Source organism: Formica exsecta, unplaced genomic scaffold (genome assembly GCF_003651465.1).
Source record: "Formica exsecta isolate Colony F162 unplaced genomic scaffold, ASM365146v1 scaffold38, whole genome shotgun sequence".
NCBI classification, from domain to species: Eukaryota; Metazoa; Arthropoda; class Insecta; order Hymenoptera; family Formicidae; genus Formica; species Formica exsecta.
In genome coordinates, this window is record NW_021851042.1 from 1,070,790 (window position 1) to 1,090,369 (window position 19,580).

The 19,580-nt window shown below is 34.1% G+C and overlaps 1 protein-coding gene across 1 annotated transcript in view; it reads left to right on the plus strand.

Moving 5' to 3' along the window:
* The first annotated feature begins 2,033 nt into the window (after positions 1-2,033).
* The window catches only part of LOC115239411 (sodium/hydrogen exchanger 9B2), a 27,898-nt gene continuing 10,351 nt past the window's right edge, over positions 2,034-19,580 (plus strand). The window contains exons 1-4 of the mRNA XM_029813918.1: positions 2,034-3,811; positions 5,862-6,236; positions 14,411-14,675; positions 17,449-17,649. Of these exons, the coding sequence (XP_029669778.1) occupies positions 3,480-3,811; positions 5,862-6,236; positions 14,411-14,675; positions 17,449-17,649 (1,173 nt within the window). The 5' untranslated portion in view covers positions 2,034-3,479. The remainder of the gene's footprint in view (positions 3,812-5,861; positions 6,237-14,410; positions 14,676-17,448; positions 17,650-19,580) is intronic.

The window sequence follows — 19,580 nt, forward strand, 5'->3', positions numbered from 1 at the left end:
TCTATTTATTCCTTTTTCTTCATTAAACTTGGTTGCGATATCTTGTTAACGATGGAACTTCGTCGATAAATACAAGTACAAGGAGCTGCTATAAATTCTTCCTGTTTTCTGCACGCGTATTCCAACCGCCAACCATTTCTCCAACATATTTCATTTCCTTCTCCGTCTAGGATCCGTGGACTCCTCCTTCCTTCTGTATTTTCTCGTTCACCAGACGAGAAATAAATTAAAATTGAAATTTGCAAACACACACATACACACGCACACATACAATTTCTTGCGCTCAATTCTATTCACTTGACTTTCGCCGATTCAATTTGCCGGCCTTTAATGTAAAACTAAACTTCAATAATTTTGCAAAGCGCTAATGAATAAAAATGAAGCGGAATAATAGCAGCCACAGATTTCTTGGAATAAACTACTAAAATGTTAATCATTTAATTTTCTCACTCTCTCTTTTATTTAGCTAAAGAATATTATATTATAATATATTAACACCAAAAATATATCAAATTAAATTTCAAATTTTATGATTTACGAAATATAAGATTTTTCGAATTTCATTCTTTCAATCTTCGCATATTTGAAGACTGAAGTTTCGGGTAACAATATCACTATGCGGAAGCGGAAGTTCATCTTATCGATCCAAAGTTGGAGAAGTTCATAAACCGAATTCCGTTGAATGGAGTTCTAAATAGAATTACGTACAATTGTACAAGCACAAACCAGTACGACGACGAAATATGACAATAATATTAACAAGAGTCGATCAATAGATGATGAAATATATTATAGATATGAAATAGAGTGATAAGATGCTCGATGTAGGAGGTTACAATAATTCCATAGTAATCTTGTTGATTACACTATCACGATTATAAGCGTAGTAGAATCACATTATAAGTGTCTATAATTAAAAAAGTGTATCGCATTTGTTCTTATTTGCGTTGTAGATTAAATCGAAGAGATATCGAAAAATCAGAGCTATCGATAAAAGATAGAAAGCGAGCCTTGATTGAAAGTATCGGTATTTACAGTCGTAAATAATTTTCAGTTTTTGAAATCTGAAAATTGAATATGCTTTTTATTGTTATCATATTATTAAATTATTTGTTAATGCTAATATATTGTTGATGTGTTAAACATAATTAATACAATGATAAAATATTAATATTAATAGTAATTGATATTAAATAGATATTCTGTTGTCATATTCTGATATAATTAATATTATAATAAATATAATTTCAAATTTTCAGTTATATACATTTAAATATAAATTATGGCATTAAATATGAAAAGACACTTTCTTCATAATGTAGAATTTATCTTCTAATAATTTTAGTAATAATTTTCTTGATTAAACAACGATTGAAAATCTACCATTTATGAATCTGAGATCGACGAAAGAACATGAATTGGTATTTCATGAATCAAATATTATTCGAAGACTACAAATTCTTGCAAGAATTCAATACAGATTGACGAATAATCGGGGATTTATGAAACTATGATTATTCTCATAAAATAATGATCGACTATAAATATTGGCCTAAAATTGTTAATTTGAATTTTCAATTTCATTACAAAGCGTCCGTAAAGAAGAAAGATCAAAGATCACGTGTGTCGAAACTGTGTGATTTGAGATATACCTCATACTGTATGTAATATTATATCTCTGACATAATGACATTATCGAAATCTGTGATAATTTGATGCAACGTTATCGAATGTACGTGTGTGCATTGCTTTATTTTATTTGGGTATTATTGAAACGCACGGCAAATCAAAGCAGCGTCTACATGTTTGTTTTTTCGCTTATGTTTACCGTGCTTTAAGCGTAGCAAAATGAGCAAAATTGGTGCTAAGATATAAGCGCGACTGTAGCAACTGTTATACTAAAACTGTCAGAAAGGATTGCTTCTAGTTGTCAAGAATTTTGACGAGGGATAAGCCAGGGATTAAAAATTTATATTCCAATCCCGTAATATCTCGGTATTAGACAGTAAAATGCTTATTGAATGATATACAACGATACGGTATTAAATTATTAGTAATATCCATAATAATTCAAAATAATTTCCCTATGCTATTTCAAATAACTTTTAATATCGAGAGATTGGAAACATTTGTGTGCTGTGAAAGTAATCGATCATTTGGAGCGTTAACGAGTATTGTAAAATGGAAATTAGGACGCTAATTAGATGATATGTATATCCGTCATCTCTGACTAATACCTCGGAAACTTGCACGCATTAAAATTTCTCAGCAATTTATCTCTCGTTTTATCGATTGCGAGACTGTATAGCGAAATTCAAGGCGCGGCTGAAATATTCGATTTAATCTATCGATCTTCCGGATCGAAGCTCGGGACGAGCGACGACAGAAACGCAACGGACCGTTGCCAGTTTGTCAATGAGGTGACCAGCTGTGCCCATCCTGTGTGCATCGCGCGACAATTATCGTCACGGGCCGCCGTGACTGTCCGTGCTCGTTCGTCCACGGTTCGAGCACTTTTTACGAGAGAACCCCACTACCCATTCGCATAAAACACCACCGCTTGCCGCGCACTTTGTCGCTTTTAGTCGCTCGTTAACCGTGCCGTCGCGCTCGCGCCATCGTAACGACGGGGACCGACCGGCAGTAGACTCTTCTCACCGTCCTCGCGCGAAGGGGACTCCGTTTATGCGAAAGCCTAAATTACGCTAGAAGCATGCGAGACGCACCGGTCGCATTCAGCCCGATCGATATCGCGCGAACTGTCCGCGACCGCGTTTCCACATCGAAACGTATAACAGTGCACTTGTCGAGCCGATGAAGTCTTCGTCGTCGTCTGTTCTTCGTCGAGAGCGCGAAGCCGCACGGATATCAGTTCGCGACACATGAAACGTCAGTGGAAAAGTTCGCTCTCGTGGACGAACGCGTCGATGCCGACCCTGAGAGGCGCGCTAACGCTAACGCTAATGAGATGGACAAAGCTGTATCTCCGTGCGGAGAACGAATCAGGGAAACGCGCATAGAAAGAGTAGATCATCTGGTAAAAGTGGTCCAAGGTGTCAAAGACGTCAATCGTCACAACGCATTAGCATTGCCGTCCACCGATCACCGTCTTCGTCCCCGTCGTGACGGTCGACTCCCATCACGAGACTCATCCGCTAACGATCGCCGCTAACGTGGCGAACGCGCGATCCGTCGCAGTACGTTCAGCGACCGTGCACGGCTTCGGCTTTTCACGATCAATAGCGCCAGTGTATCCGAATCGACAGGTGTGTCGCGGTCGATCAAGCGGTTTCGATCGTGCTCGAACACAAATCGCACCACTTATCGGTTCCTCGTTGCGTAGACGATCGATTGACCAGTTCGAGAAAATTTTTGCGAGGGAGCTTGAATTTTGGACTTCGTTAGATCTTTAAAATCTGCCAGATCGTTAATCGATTAGCATCGACGAGATTCTTGGCAATCGAAGATCAGCCAAAGAGATGGAGATCGATATGAGCGGCAGGACGAATAAACCCAGTGAGGAAATGGCGAAGAGACGAGTGTCGATTAGCGATCAAGTTTTGGGTCTTGATAATCCTGCCTTCGAGCATCATCGGCGCATCAGCGCGAGTTCAGAGCACAATTCCGATCAAGGCAGACGGAAATCGATCCTGCATCATGGCGTCAGTCACTGCGACAGCGTGGAAAATATAAATCCGCAATACAAGTTCGATCTAGAGAACGGCAGGATCAACGGTAATAGAAAAAAATCGGCGTATAGCCTGTCCAGCTCGATCAGAGACAAGATCGAGTATTCCGAGGAGCTCGAGAGGTGAGACTCGATTATCTCGGTAAGCTTTGCAAAGTCTATCTGTCGATACTTTCGACTCTACTTTCGATATTTTTCTAGATCCAGAGAGATCGATCTAAATCGGCTTATCTCTCGATAACTTTTATCAATCAGGATGACGATGCATAATCGTTGCGTTCCGTAAAACTATAGAAACACATATAGCAATAATAAAACTAATCGGTAAAAAATTATAGAGATACTAGCACGAGCAACGTGTTAATGAGTCACGTGTGATGAATGAATAAATAAACCAATATCTCGACAGGCGATAATAGGCCATAATTACTATGTACTTATTTATCATCTTATCGCAAATTTTATATAATTTTTTTGTAAATAACAATTATATTTTGATCAATATTTTGTTGTATATCAGAGATCTCTTCAAGAAAACAATTAAATGAATTTCTAGTAAAAATTTTATTTCTTATGTTTTTCACATAATATTTTTTGGGTAATATATCGATAATATATGTGTAAATATATTAATAATTAACAGTCAGGAATAAATATATTAGAATATTTCTGTATTTTTTTTTTAATCATATAGTTTTAAATATCATTAAATATAATCAAATAAAAAAAATATTCTTTTAGCTATTGTCCAAGTTCTCCACTTTCTGCTACATAATTTATAGTCCAATGTAAATATTTTTGTAATTTATTAGACGATTTCTAGATATTTCATGTCGAAACAAGACCATTAAAATTGTTTGTATTACTAATTTACTTTATACCTATCGTTTATGGCTTATATTCACTTTTTTGATAGTGACTATCTGCAAGAATATAAAACGCTTCTTACGTCTGTCTGCTAAGGGCTTGATTAGTTTGCATGATTTTAGTTTGTAAACTCGTACATTCTTTTTCGACGACTTTACAAAATGTTTACGATATTACATCGTTGTTCAAATAATATAATTTTTGTGAAATACGTCAGAAATAATCGCAAGTTCCACATAAAACTATGCTTTTGCAAGAAATTTCTTTTAAAAATTAAATTAAATTAAATTATATGCAAATAAAAGAATGTATTCAAAATGTATACAAAATGTATTCTAACATCAGTGTTTACTTCACGATATATTTCGTATCAATTTACAATGTGTTTCAAAATCATATCATCTTTTTTTCATTAATTCTGCAAATTTTGCATCAAATTTTTCAATCAGTGAAAATTTAATTTAAAATTCAAGTACAGAATTATTCAAGAATGATAAGCAAAAAAAAAGAGAAAAAAAGAGAATAAGCGAAAAATTTCCTTGAAATATACGGCTGATAAATTATTGATCAGATAACTTATGAATTATTAATTCTTGATAACTGAGAGTGAGTATATAATATGAATTATAATATACACCTTCAATTTTATAATAAATTTGTTAACTCGAAATTATTATTGTACGCAGACATAATATGGCGTAATGGACTACCGTGTAAAACCACAAATAAAATTAACTGTTATATTGTATTACGTGATGGAAGTATATAGACAGTGTACATTAATAACCGTCAGTATCACACTTTGAAATCTCAGCTATCATAGTTTATCAGTTACAAATTGTCTTTTCCGGATAAGCTAGTATATATTAATTAGTAGACTGTAATTATTGATGCTTATACTCATAAAGACGTTAATCCAAACAAATTTCTTTTAAACGGTGTATAAAGCAATCTTTATTCTTATCACAAAGAGACAAGCACTTATCCGTCTTTAAGGTTTGCTCTAACATGATATTACATCTCTATCACATTCCAAAGGATTTAAGTTTTATCAGGCATAATCTTGATATCGACGAATCATTATTCATGTCAGTTAAAAACCTATTTGATGTATTTTGTTTGTGTGTTATGTAATTGTTTGTAATATTTTGAAAATAGAGAAAATTAACTTTATGAAGATTATATCACTTTCAACTCCTTAATCACATATTATAAGGAATGCGTTGGCAAAGGGAAGAAATACTCTCTATTGACCGCATTTCGCACATAATGTCCACATCATTTATTTCATTTACGTCTCTTCTAGGTCGTGGCTGTATCTATTTTGCGCGCGATGTCACGGTCGCGACGATACGCCATCATGGGAGCCACCGGGCTGGAGGAAAGCATGTCCACAGCCGTTCTGTCCAACGTACAGGAAATTTGCACGGGTACTGTGCCTCTTCCTTTTGGGTCTGCTACTCTGGGGAGTCGTCTACTCGGTAATGGGCGATGACGCGGCTCCGGGTGGTCAACTGTTCGGATTGGCCGCCGTGTGCATCGCCGCATATTTCGGAGGTTGGCTGATATCTCTGACTACCCTTCCGGCCTTAATCGGTATGCTGATCACCGGGATGATACTGCAGAACATTGGACTTGTCAAGATCGGAGGACAATATTCTGTGGTGATTGCCAATCTACGGTGAGTCATTTTTCGTGGGATTTCCAAAAAACATTCTATTTTGTAAAACTCTCTCTTCGAATATCAGGTTATTTCCAGTCGCAAGAAGATTTAAAAAAATAGTAAAATAATTATTTTTTCATTAATATAATTTAGAAATTGTTATATAAAAATGGCAATAATTATGCAATGGCGATAATTATGCAAAGAAATAATGCAATTTATGATATGATTATTTAACTCTACCAAATTATCTTTAAAATTTTAATTTGGAATTTATTACATTTTATATATTATATATATTTGCGCGAAATTATTTCTTTTACATTAATTGATAAAAGAGAATAATCAATGGATTTTTAATTATAAAAAGTCACATATAAACTTTTAAAGATTTATTTAATTAATGTCTAGAAAGGGTATCTGAATCAATCAATTAGGTTAGTAATTTTTATCTCAGAATCGAAAGATGAAGGGTGAAAATTTTGATGAGGGATATAAAATAACAATTATATGAAAAATAATATTCTTTAAAGATGAAATACACAGTTATATATATATAATTCTTTCAACGTATAAAATGATGAAACTGAATAAGAATTTTCTTTCCTGTTTATCTTGCGCATCTCATAAAATATAAAACATTAAAAAATAAAAAAGAAAGTGTTCGGAAAATTTTTTTGTTTAATAAAAATATAAAAAGGCTTACTGACAAATATATGTCTAATTTTAAATAGAATCAATCGTCAATTTAAATTATATGTATCAAAATTTATTTGATAAACAGAGAGGACAGCGACATAGAAAAATATAATCTAATATTTTTCGGTCAAGATTTCTTATGTAAATTCGAGGTTATATTAAATCGTTTTTTTTATTGCGAGTGGTCGTTATTTCTACTTATGTATCATTATTGAAAAGTATTAACAACAGCAAGATTACTCGAAGGTCCTCGAAAGTTTCGAGGTAACAATCGTCTCGTCGCGATTGCGAGGTGGCCGCTTTTTAAGGTCGAGGCCCAACGACGATGAATCGTCGCGGACACGCACGACGATGCGTTCTATGCGTGGCATAACAAGTGCGGCTTTAGCAGCAATCAAATTCAAGCTGCATCCTCACTAACGAATGCCGCTGACAAGAGCATCGGATAAGATTCGTTGAGTTTCCCGCAATCAGTTGCCTTCTCTTTGCGTGCGATAGTTTCTCAAGGCTTCTTTATTTTATAACAGGAGAATATGCTATAGATTTATATCCGTATCCTACGCAGGCTGCGCGAATCTTTGATTATCACAGTCAATCGCATCTTTCAACCAAAAAAAAAAAATAAATAAATAAATAAAAGAATGGTATCTGTCCTTTTTTATTTTCATTTTATGTAAATATAAAATTTTAAAGGTATTTAATATAAAAAATAATTGAGCAAATTAAACTTTTGAATATACTTGATAGTTTTCTACATTAATTGATATCATAATAAAGATTGAGGTTGGTGAACTGGTTCTACATTCGGTAATCTTTATTTCTTCATACAATTAGAATTTTTAATGTGTGCAGATTTGATATATATTAATACATAAATAACATATTAATTGTTACGCGTATCTTACTTCTTGTGGATATTATAAAATAAGATATCAAGAATAATTTTAAATTGTTTTAACATTTCGAATATTTTTTACTAAAAAAAAAATGCCTATAAAAATTCTTTATACATGTAATAACATATTTGTGTAAATGAATATTTTTTAATGAAATTTCAATAATACTTTTATTATACCAATTATATCTTTGATATGGCACCAAGATTCCTGAAAGCCTGCCGCGTTTTCGTTTCGAAATAGATTTCCTGCAATTGTGCCTGGATTCGCCCGATCATCGCCCTTCCAATTGCTCAAATTCACCTTATGACCCGAGCGGCTTACTAATGACAGCGGCTGCGACGAAGCGCAGCTAGAATCGCAAATGTCGAGCCATCGTCGATCGTAGGAAATGCTATGCTTGACCTTGCTAGGAATTTAATCGTCGTGAAAACAGTTTTATCGGTTATCGATGATCGGCAAAATATTGCTCTCTCTTCCCTTAAGAAATATAATTATTTTATATTCAGTTTTTTATGATAATATCCTCTTTCCGCGATAAAAAATCTAATTTTTTTATGAACTCTGACAAATTCTAAATACTGGTTAAATCGAAAGAAAAGTATAAACAATGGTTCTTTTTATATTTCTTATAATAAAAGCTTGTGCTATAAATCGCACTAAGCATATCTCGTCACAATTTTCTCGGATATTAATTATCGAGAAATCGCTGATAAGAAAACTATTCGATTATTTATCTTGAATTCAAACAGTATGCAAGTTTGTATAGAGATTACACGTATCGCGATTACAGATCGACAATTATCAATATTTTCGGAATTTATTTATTCACACATACATACACACACAAGTATTTACAAAGACAATATTTACTTCAAGCACATGACGCTCCATGTAGTCTACTCATTATCGCAATACGATCGTAATATATTCGTTATTTTATGGTGTAATGTGGTTTTTCTCTTTTTCAACATTACAAGGATGTCTCCGTAATCTATTAATTTATTTTTATATTGATACATTCAGATTTATTGATAAGAATCGCGATTTATTGATAAGGATTTTGTTTCTTTTATGTAATTTTTAATAGTACTTTACACAAGTTTATTTAAAGGGAAAATATACACACATAGAAAGAATGAGAATTTTTGTCCATATAAAATAATGCAACTTATGAATTTTTAACAACAATTTAAAAATAAAGGTGATTTAACATCTGTCAACGCTATGCGACAAAAAAAGTTGCATTTAAAGGATCATTAAAAAACATTATACGTTACGAGAAAACCTGACAAAATTCCATTAAGCTTAGAAGATAATCCCAAATTTGCGAAACGAAACGACATCGTAAACGCTTCTAATTATTTTCTAATCTTTTACACTGTCGGACTTTGGATTGTCTTTGAGATTATCTCTTGGACTGGCGGTTTCATTTTTGACAGGGAATATGTTCTATGTTTATGTTTACGTTTATGTTTTTTTAAGGGGAGAGAGAGGAAAAAGTTATCTCTAACTAGAACTCTGTTATATGTAGAAGTTAAACATGACATACCCAGCTTTAGCGAGTGCATACGCGTTAGAAGGCCGTGTATTAAGCTAAATGCAGCTAAATACGAAGAAACATAGATTGTGCATTGCAAGCGATTTGCATGCACGTTTAGGTTTAGAGTGAAGCCACCCTTTATATGCCAACGTAAACATCCCCAGAAGCCGCGGCCCACTGCTACAACACCCCAAAACTAATAAGTGATTAAATCACAGTTGGATACTTATTGACTTGTGTAATTTATCGTCAGTCATCAGAAAATTATCGAGATGCGATAGTTGCAAATTTGAATGGAGTAAAGTACCATATATTTGATATAATTTTTGGAATGCAATTGGAAATATTTCGTGATTTAATCTCCTAATTACTAGAAATGCAATCTTGTGCTAGTTTATGAATCTTAAATGGATATGCAATAATATTCAAAAATAGCAAAATAACTTGATAAGTCTTGATAATTGTCTACAATAAAAATCAAATTTTCAATATCGATCATCAAGGAGGGAGAAAATTCTTCTCACGTTTGATTCCTCCACTTGTTCAGAACTTTCCATTTATATATCTCAGCGATATCTCAGTAATGCAAGTCGCATCAGTCGCGTTTCTTCGTGTATTTTTTCCTTCCGAGGAATCTCACGCTTCCACATCGATAAGATGTACGAGCATGGATGGCCGTAAATATTCTTGCGACATACGCGTGTGGCATTTACCGCGCAATTTGCACGACGCACTAGAACGTATCCTTCTATGTGTGCTTATTTCGAAAGAATTCCTTTGATCCTGCGAGATTGAAGTAGAGCATATCACGTGGTATTTACAAGAAACACAACGAGTGTTCATCTTCTCTCCTCCGCGTCTATTCTTTCGTGACGCTTATATGTGGACAAATATCTCAATTTTTACACGTTTAGAATTTCGCAAATAAAAAAAATTATATTAAAACGCGCATATTCGTCAATAAACATTAATTCACTTTATAATAATATAATATCTATTAGCAATATGTGTGAAACTCGATAATATCATATTTTTTACATAATTATTTATATAATTATCAATGTATAAAATATTGTATATGTGTGCTTACATTATATATTATTGCTTTTTCTCTCGATGTAACGAAAAGGTTGCGAGAGTTATTTTATTTGTAAAATTTCTCCGCTACATCACTGCGTGCAGATCGCTGCAACGAGTCCGTTAACGTGCGCTCATTTACTGATGCGGATGTTGATTATACGGATCGTAAATTATACAACACATGAGAATGGAGCCGCCTTCGACGTAAGATCGCTTTAATCTACAAGGATAACCAGAGCAACGATGCCACATGACTCGCGAGCAGTGGATCTCGATGATTGCTCAGAATTGATCGCCTTTTCGATGATACGCAAGTTTTTGATCAATGATACGCGTGAAAAATTGAATGTAGGACGCGTAACATCGATTGCGAAATTATTGAATGAAAATAATTGCTCGTATAATGGAGATTCCTCAACAAAAAGAAACTCTTCGGAAATCAGATATAAGGATATGTAATGCCGGAAGTTTGAAAATGGAAGACTAAAATTTTGGCGTGCTAATCCAACGTGCCAAACAACTGCACTTTGCAATTTAAATGAAACGCCAGCAAGGGTTTTCGCGCTACTAAATTATAATCCAATATTCATTTTCGTTTACATAATCATGAAGTCATGGATCGTTCGTACGTTTTATATATTCACCGCGTGGCCGCGTTATATTACACGACAATTAAACAAACATCGAGACGCGCATTCATGTTTCACGAAACGTTATGCAAACGTATTCGATATTATCAATTATCGATTTATCGTATGCTTCACATCAGTGTTTACTGTCTCTGTTATATTTTTATTACACAAGTGCACCATAGTCTTACGGGTTAATTATCTCATGAAATGTTTAACCTTACTACAATCACACAAGAGAGTAATGAAATTAACAGAAGAGCAATTTTCCCCACCATATTTTAATTAAAAATAAATATCTTTCGTTATCGTATTATTATTATACGTATCGTGCATGTGCATCTGAGAGGAAAATTATTTATTCGATATTAAAACACGGTTGGAGAACCTCGCGCGCTATTTTACGTAGCGTATAATATAACAATGTGCAAAATGCAATAATGATGCTAATCTTCCTATACATGTAATTTTTCCCTTAGATAACTAGAATTAAATACAAAACTCATTTAAAGTCTGCAAAATATCGTTTTTCAGTACGCGTTCTATATATCGAATACATTATGCACGCTCTGAAGATATATAATAATATTTAATAGAGTACCAAAGTCCTCTTCAAAGTTTCGAAATTTATTGTTATTTCTTTTCTGTGATTGGTTCTTTCGATATGAGTAATTGTTATCACATAATTATATTCCTCTCAAAAAATGAAAATTTATTCTAATAAATATCCGTCGCTTTGATACACTTTAGATCGTTAATAATGAGAATTAATTTATTGAGCTTATTATTATTTTTTTTAAACAAACAAGTTTTTTTTTCTAAGAATAATTTTAATTTTTATCAAATTTACGATAAAAATAGATGCGTAACACTTTGAATAACACTTTCGAATTTTGATCGCAAAATAGTATTCAGTTTCATGCGAAGATCGTACTTCGAATCGACGAGATAACTTGGACCAAGAGTTAAATCCGAAACGGAAAAAGACAAAATTGATTGATGGGAACCAGTTTCATGCGAAGATCGTACTTCGAATCGACGAGATAACTCTTGGACCAAGAGTTAAATCCGAAACGGAAAAAGACAAAATTGATTGATGGGAATGCGATTGGTATTCGGTTCGATTCTTGTCAGAGTAGATATATATTTTCAAAATGTAGTGAAAAAAAAGGCCATGGTGTTCGGCTATTTACATATAAAGACATGATATGGCGATATCATATAATGCATTGGACAAGAGATGAAACGGAAGATAATCCCATCTTGTCCTTATCGAACAAATGATGAAATTTGAACCGATTTAAATCGAATCGCCTATAGTAGTGAAATCGAAATATCACGCAAAGGTGCTACTAGCATTCGCGAAACACTGAAAATCGATGCACTAATACGCCTACTACATATGAGTTATTTGCGACTCGTGACAATGCTGTAAATACATTGTGACAAATCGTTTGGGTACTTAATTTTCCTTTCAGGATGAACCTTCTAGGTACTAAGCCTTCTCATCAACAACAAAGTGTACCTATTAGGAAGGTTTATTTATATAATTTGTAATTTATTTTATAATTACAGAGATTATGCATTTTTACATAAGTGAATAAATATAAAGTTAAAATTAAAGATAAATATTTGCGGATATTAATATTCGAGAATATAATTAAATTTGACGATTGTATTTACATGATAATTTTTGATTCAATGATTCTCGGATAAACAATAATATCTTATATACCGGAATAAAATAAGCGCTAAAAATTGTTAAATAAATTAATTTATTGTCGCCGCAACACATTTAATATGCAATATGCAAAATAAAATAAATTTGTGCTAAATATTCGGTTTTTTAAAATTTAAATTTAATTATTTATTAAGTGATTGATATATCAGATATTTCATTACTTTAATTCGTTTAATTTAATTACTTTAATTGATCTTTGATTAACAGTTTACTTCTTATTATGCAATCTCAATCCAAATTACATTTAGATCAGCGAAAAATTTAAAACATCGAATTAAATAAATTTTACTCTCTCTAGTAGAGCTGGAGAGATAATTATTGCTCGCGTAATTATTTCGATAAGAGGATTGTATAACAAAAAGTTTATTAATTTATAATGTATTTCTGTAATTTATAATTTTTATGATTATTATTTGATATAGTATATTTTTACTTGGAATAAATAAATTGCGCGAGATATGCGCTTCGATAAAAAGCTATTATTGCGGCTCCCATTTGCCCTTTGTTTATTATTATATTTATTATTGCGGTATTTTTACGCATCTTTTCTCGAAAGTTGATTAATCGTTAATTGTAATAATTATAAAGAATTATTTTCCGATATTTATCGCAATCGCGTTTTGAAAAGAAATTTTATAACATCTTGTAACATAATTTTAGGTTGAATATTTTCTGTGCTTTTTTCCATTCCAAATTAATTTCGATAATTTGGCCAATACCGTATATAAAATCTAATGTCCATTTAAAAAATATAAACTATTTTAGTTTGATTAAGAAACTATTTTTGTAAATTAAATAAATATTATTATTTTACGCCAAATTTTCATATTCCGAGAAGACATTTCTTTTTTTAAAGTTAGGATTTTTTAAAAATTGTAGCTTATTAAATAATATAATTAGTAAAAAAATTAATGATGCGTGCGTGTAGCGCGCGTTTCGTAATATTCTAATGGAAAACTAATGCAGCATGTTGTGTCGGTGTAAATTCGACGCGTTTCCCTGCGATCGGAGAGCGACGTCGCGTCATGCCGCGCAAAATACAACGCGACTTCGTAAACCTTTCCTCTCGCCGGGAAACTCATAATAGGATAAGTTTCCTAAGGTGTGCCTTTCCTAAACGGGTTTCCGAAAGTTCGAGACAACCAAGACTTTAACGATCGTCCGCACCTGAATTTTCATCGTAAAGCCGCGCTCGGCGTGTGTGCGATGAGCGCCTCTCCGAAACTTTTGTCGCCCGTTTTCGATTCGGCGGATTCGAAGGCTTCGAAGACGCATGAATTGCAGAAAAGGGATATGTCAACCTTCTCTACGTTCTATTGTAGGAAAGTTGGTTAACTTCTTTTCTTTTGAATGTATTATCAAACTTGAAAATATGCGTAACGCGGTCAAGACCGCGCGTAGTGAACTTTTCCTATAACGCGACTTTTTTTGAAGGAAAAAAAGAACTGTCTTTCTCCCAGGAGAGTTAACTTTTAATAGCGGATATTCTTTCTGCAGTAATCAAATCGTAATGCGCTCCCAGTTACTTACTAATACCGCGCACTGCTGAAAAAATTATTACATACTTCTCTCAAAATGTGACTTTTCTCTTTTCCTTTTTGCAGGAAAATCGCCTTGGTTATCATACTTACTAGAGCGGGCTTGGATCTCGATCCAACCGCTCTGAGAAGATTAAAGGTCACGGTGCCGAAGATGAGTTTGATACCGTGGGTGGTGGAAGCAACGGTCGTGGCAGCGTTGACGAAATATCTCTTGGATTTACCCTGGATATGGGGTTTCCTCCTTGGAAGCATCATAGCGGCCGTCTCGCCAGCCGTTGTGGTGTCTTGTCTCTTCAGGTTACGTGCCAAGGGTTACGGAGTCGCCAAGGTAAAACCGTTTATTCAGTCCTTTGTTGAATATTCACTCATCGCGAGATTTCATCTCTCATTTAAAAAAAAAAATTAGTCGTGAATCTTCTGGATTTAATTTTGCCCGACTTCTGTACACACCGGGTAATGAAATAGATTTATAATAAATCTAGACTTTAAGCGAATAATAAGCAGCAAGATTAATCTCGTAAGATTTTCCTTAGAATAATTAAAATTTACACCATTGTTTAAATATTAATATTTATTGACATGCAGTTATTTTTTTTAATAATACGGGTATGTATATATTTTTCTATCATTTTTTCTTTTGATCTTCTTTTTTCTTTTTTTCTTTTTACTTTTTCTCTCTTCATGTTTGCAATTAGAATTTTATTCGCAATTTTACGATTTATGTAATTAATAAATTATATAAACGAAACTAAAGAGAGCAGAGCTTTGCAAATTTTCAACAAAGAGAAATGAATAGATTACACGGTGCAGATGGTGGTTATTATAAGTGTTACTAAATTAATATTTAATTGTTATTACCCGAGTAATTGATTACATCGCGGCTCATATATTTTGTATTAATTGAATGTCCTTGCAAAGCGAATAACAGCATGGGTATGCGACCGCTATGTTTGACGCGCTCAACATTGGCGCATTAGAGGAGTTTCCGTGTTAATAAACGCAACGCGCGAGAGAGTAATTAAATTTCTTTCGTCTTGTTATGCCAGGAACATGATAACCGTGCGCGATAACGGTTTCACGGGAAATGGAATATCATTCTCGTGAAATCTAATTTATGCATTGCACGACATTTTAGATGCCTCGCTGAAATTCTTTGTTGTACGAATCGGAAATCAGCCCAAACTCAGGCGCATCTTACGGTATACAATTGCGCACGCGATTTTCCTCCCAATTTAATTATATAACCACGCTAGAAGATTGTATCGGAGAAAATTTGCAAAAGTTCGCAATGCGGCAGCGTAAGGATCCGATATGATACAAAAGCTGCAGTGGAACAAAGACGAAACGGAAGAAGAAACGTACCGGACTTAAATAATTCAGTTTGGGAAATGGAGTGGAAGTTGCTTGAAGAGTACAAAGACCATTGCAGTGAATGTGATATTCATGAGTCAAAAAAGATCCAGACAATACTTCTTCATTTGGCGGAATGTAATGCAACCGGGCCGGAAGGGCGAGACGTCCCGACGTGATCCACGCCAGGCCCTTGATACTCGTCGGTTGCGAGATATATCAAGGATTCTTATCGCGTCGCGGTGGAAAATTTTACGACGAGACATTGACCGATCGTCGGCATAAGAGCCCTACGAGTACCTACAAGAGTATTCGTAAGGACTCACGAACGCAAACTCATGACGAGCGGAAGGAAACTCGGAACGCTGACCTCCTCCGCTGATCTTGACGTAGTGATCGTGTGCCCCGATCTATTAGATGTCTTCCTTCTTTCTCTCTCATTCTTTTTGTAGTCCGACTCGGAGAATCACGATAGTCGGCAGACTTAAATCCCGAACGAGCTATCGTGACACCGATAACGTTGCCCTGACACTACTATAAGGATCGTGCTCGAGTATCGTCGACTCTCAATAGCACCTCATCTGGTTTTCTTTCTCTTTCTTTCTCTGTCTCTTTAGATCAGAATCTTTTTATTTCTTAAGAGAGAAATGATTTGTCATTAAATATTTTTATAATTAATAATTTAAAGCATTTTTTGAAAAGTTTTTGATGTATTATTTTCGATGATATCTTAAATCGAAAGTATTTTGATTTGTAATATTTAATTTTAATAAATAAATCATTTTCACATTTTAATTAAAACAAGAATATTGAAAATACATAAAAATTGATTCTCTCTTTATTTCTCTATTTATTATTCTATATGAAAATCACAAGATATGTGTTAAACCATTTCAAACACAATACAAAACAAATATGAAAAGTTTCATATTAATGAAATAATACAACATTATTAAATGCATTTCTGAAACTATATCATTACAAATAAATGAGAGAAAGTTGTATTCATTCTAACCGATACTAAGTTCGAAAGGACTGATTTTTCTTTCCTCTTTATAGCTTTTCTTTTTCGCTAGCCTCAGGCATCGTTCTATCTCTCGTCTTAAAAGATTCGATTTCGAAAAAGATTTCTTTTAGTTTATTTATGAGTTCGTGTAATCTTTTAATCTCTTTGAACCCATTCAAAACCTGCTCGTTTCACAAGTGTGGCAATAAAAAATCTTCATTAACGAACTACATGTAAATCGAATCCCGCGTATCAAAGAGTAATCTTAGTTTACTCTTTAAAATAGTTTTGTATGGTTTTCCTCTTTTTCTCTTCCTTAACTGTTTCGTAAAGGAATGTTTACACGATATCTCTGCGTGCATGTTATCTGAAAATCTGTAACTATATAATGTCGCAATAGAATTAAATAATAAACTCGGAATATATATTATACATTTACGAATTGTACATTATACATTTGCTGACATGACGATAAATGGTCAATGCATATTTACAACTCTTGCTTTATACGATTGCACACGATATTATATCACTGCTCGATATCAGAATCTGTATGTAACGTTAGTTTTTTATTCATAAATACGATTATTATATATTGATGCGAAATACGATGTACATACATCGATGTATATATATTGTTATGTATGATATGGTTGATACGTAGCGACATATTAGTACAGAAAATAAAATTCTGACGTAAAATCTTGATTTTCATAGAATTAACGAGTTTGTAATATATTTCCAGGGCATTCCGACGTTGATTATCGCGGTTTCCGGGATTGATGATGCGGCATCAGTGGCGGTTTACGGTATTGTGAAGAGCATCATGTTTTCCCACGACGCGCTATGGTACCAGATCCTTCAGGGGCCCATCGCTATTATCGGCGGTCTGGGATTCGGTATCATGTGGGGCTGGTTGGCCAAATACGTGCCGGAAAAAGGCGACGTAAGTACTTTCTCGTTAGTATTAAATCGCGCAATAGAAATTACAATCGTGAACTGCATTTTCGATCAAATATGCGAGTTATATCGAAAAATGTATGAATAAATTTACATGGGTGAGATATTACTTTCCTCATCTCTCTCGTACTTGGATACGTGTCACACGAAGTGGAGTTCACACGATGTGTGCAGATGTGTTTTGAACTTCCTCTTTAAGAGAATAGCTTCCATTCATAAGTTATGTCAGCTGGTGTTCGGAAAAACGTGGCTTCGAGAAGAAGCGATATAAAGTACGGAGTATACGTAACACAGCAACTGTATATATCGTTATTTTCAGAGTTTTCCCATCTTTCGATCCTTGAAATACACGCGAAAGATACGAAACAATGCCGCTTAAATAATAATATCGCGCCTTTCTCACAAGAAAAAGCTTTCAAGGATGCCATTTTAATTATTTTCATTCATGTAAATATAATTTGCATAAAATTGGCACATTTTGCGTCATTTCCTTCGTTACACGCGGGTAGTCGGATAATACGAAATCGACTATTCTAGATCGAGATACAAGAATAAAGGGGCGAAAATAGGGTCAACTGGCGGGGTGTCGTTCACCCCACATCGCACCGCACGGTGAATCTCCCCGCAGTAGATTCCGCTGCATACCGTCAAAGCACTCGCGAGGATAGAGCACACGCGCAAATCCGAATAAATCTACTATCGCCGGATAAATCCACTTACAGCAGTTACCATTTTGCCGTGAAAATCCTGTAAACACTTTATAAATTGCGTACAATCAGGCTGCCACATCCGCAAACCGCCGAGTATCGTCGAGTGCACTTTCGCCGACACATAAACGCTCATATTTTCTCACTCTCGATGAGATCTTCGATGAATTTAAGCACATTTGGAAATTACTAGTCATTCCCGTCATTCCGAATTCTGATAAGCTTCATAAAAGAAAAGTAAGATATCTTTTAGACACATCTTTGTCGTGTGCTTTTCCCCATTAACGTGTGGCATTTGCTCTTCTTACATATCCAAGTTATTTAAGACTTTCATCTATCGAGGAACGCGCGTTCATATTTTATATAGAAATCGACAGGAAGTTTATAGTTAACGCAGGCGTCTTGCAAAAATAGATCCGCCCCCGATAAGTTTTAAGTGAGTAATGATATTCAAAATAGACAATTTAGATCATGTTTTCGTCTCTAGAAGATAACATGAAATAATTATGTATCTTCTGAAAATATGCGTTTCATGACACGATTACTTTTTAACAATATCTATACAATTTTATTTATACAAGATACCATTGTAAGATTTCGCGACGATACTGCAGTATTTCCTTCATCGATCGCGAAAGATTCGAAATTTAATTCAATTTGGCCGAAGATCTGCGAAGATCATCGATTTAGATGAATTAAATGTTTGAGCGCAAATGGTTTCGACAAAGGAGATGTCGAGTACTCGGTTACCACATCGGCACCTCATCGTATCTGAAGTATCATTTACGTAAGGATTAACGCCGTGGCACTGCGCCGATAGTTGCAGTATTCTTAGCTCGCTGCAACCTGATTTAACGGTTTCGGATAAACTTAAACTACAGTGTAGAGAAGAATGTGTTTAAAATTGTTACTTTGTTCATAAATCCTATTTATATCCTATTGTCACACGCTAAGTTTATATTACTTCGTAGACTATTTATTTTCTTTCTTTTCTTGATATTTATAGCGCACAGGATTATCCTGCTTGGAACATAAAAAATTCATTTTTATAATTTATATATCTTATTTTAATAGGCTTCTTGCGAAAGGATTTTAGTACAAGAACGCGAAACGTTTTTAATAATCGTTATTTGAACAATGAAAATGCGCTATTACAGGCGAGCTTAAACTCCTCCTGATATTACTCAAGTGTATCGTTTATCATATCAAG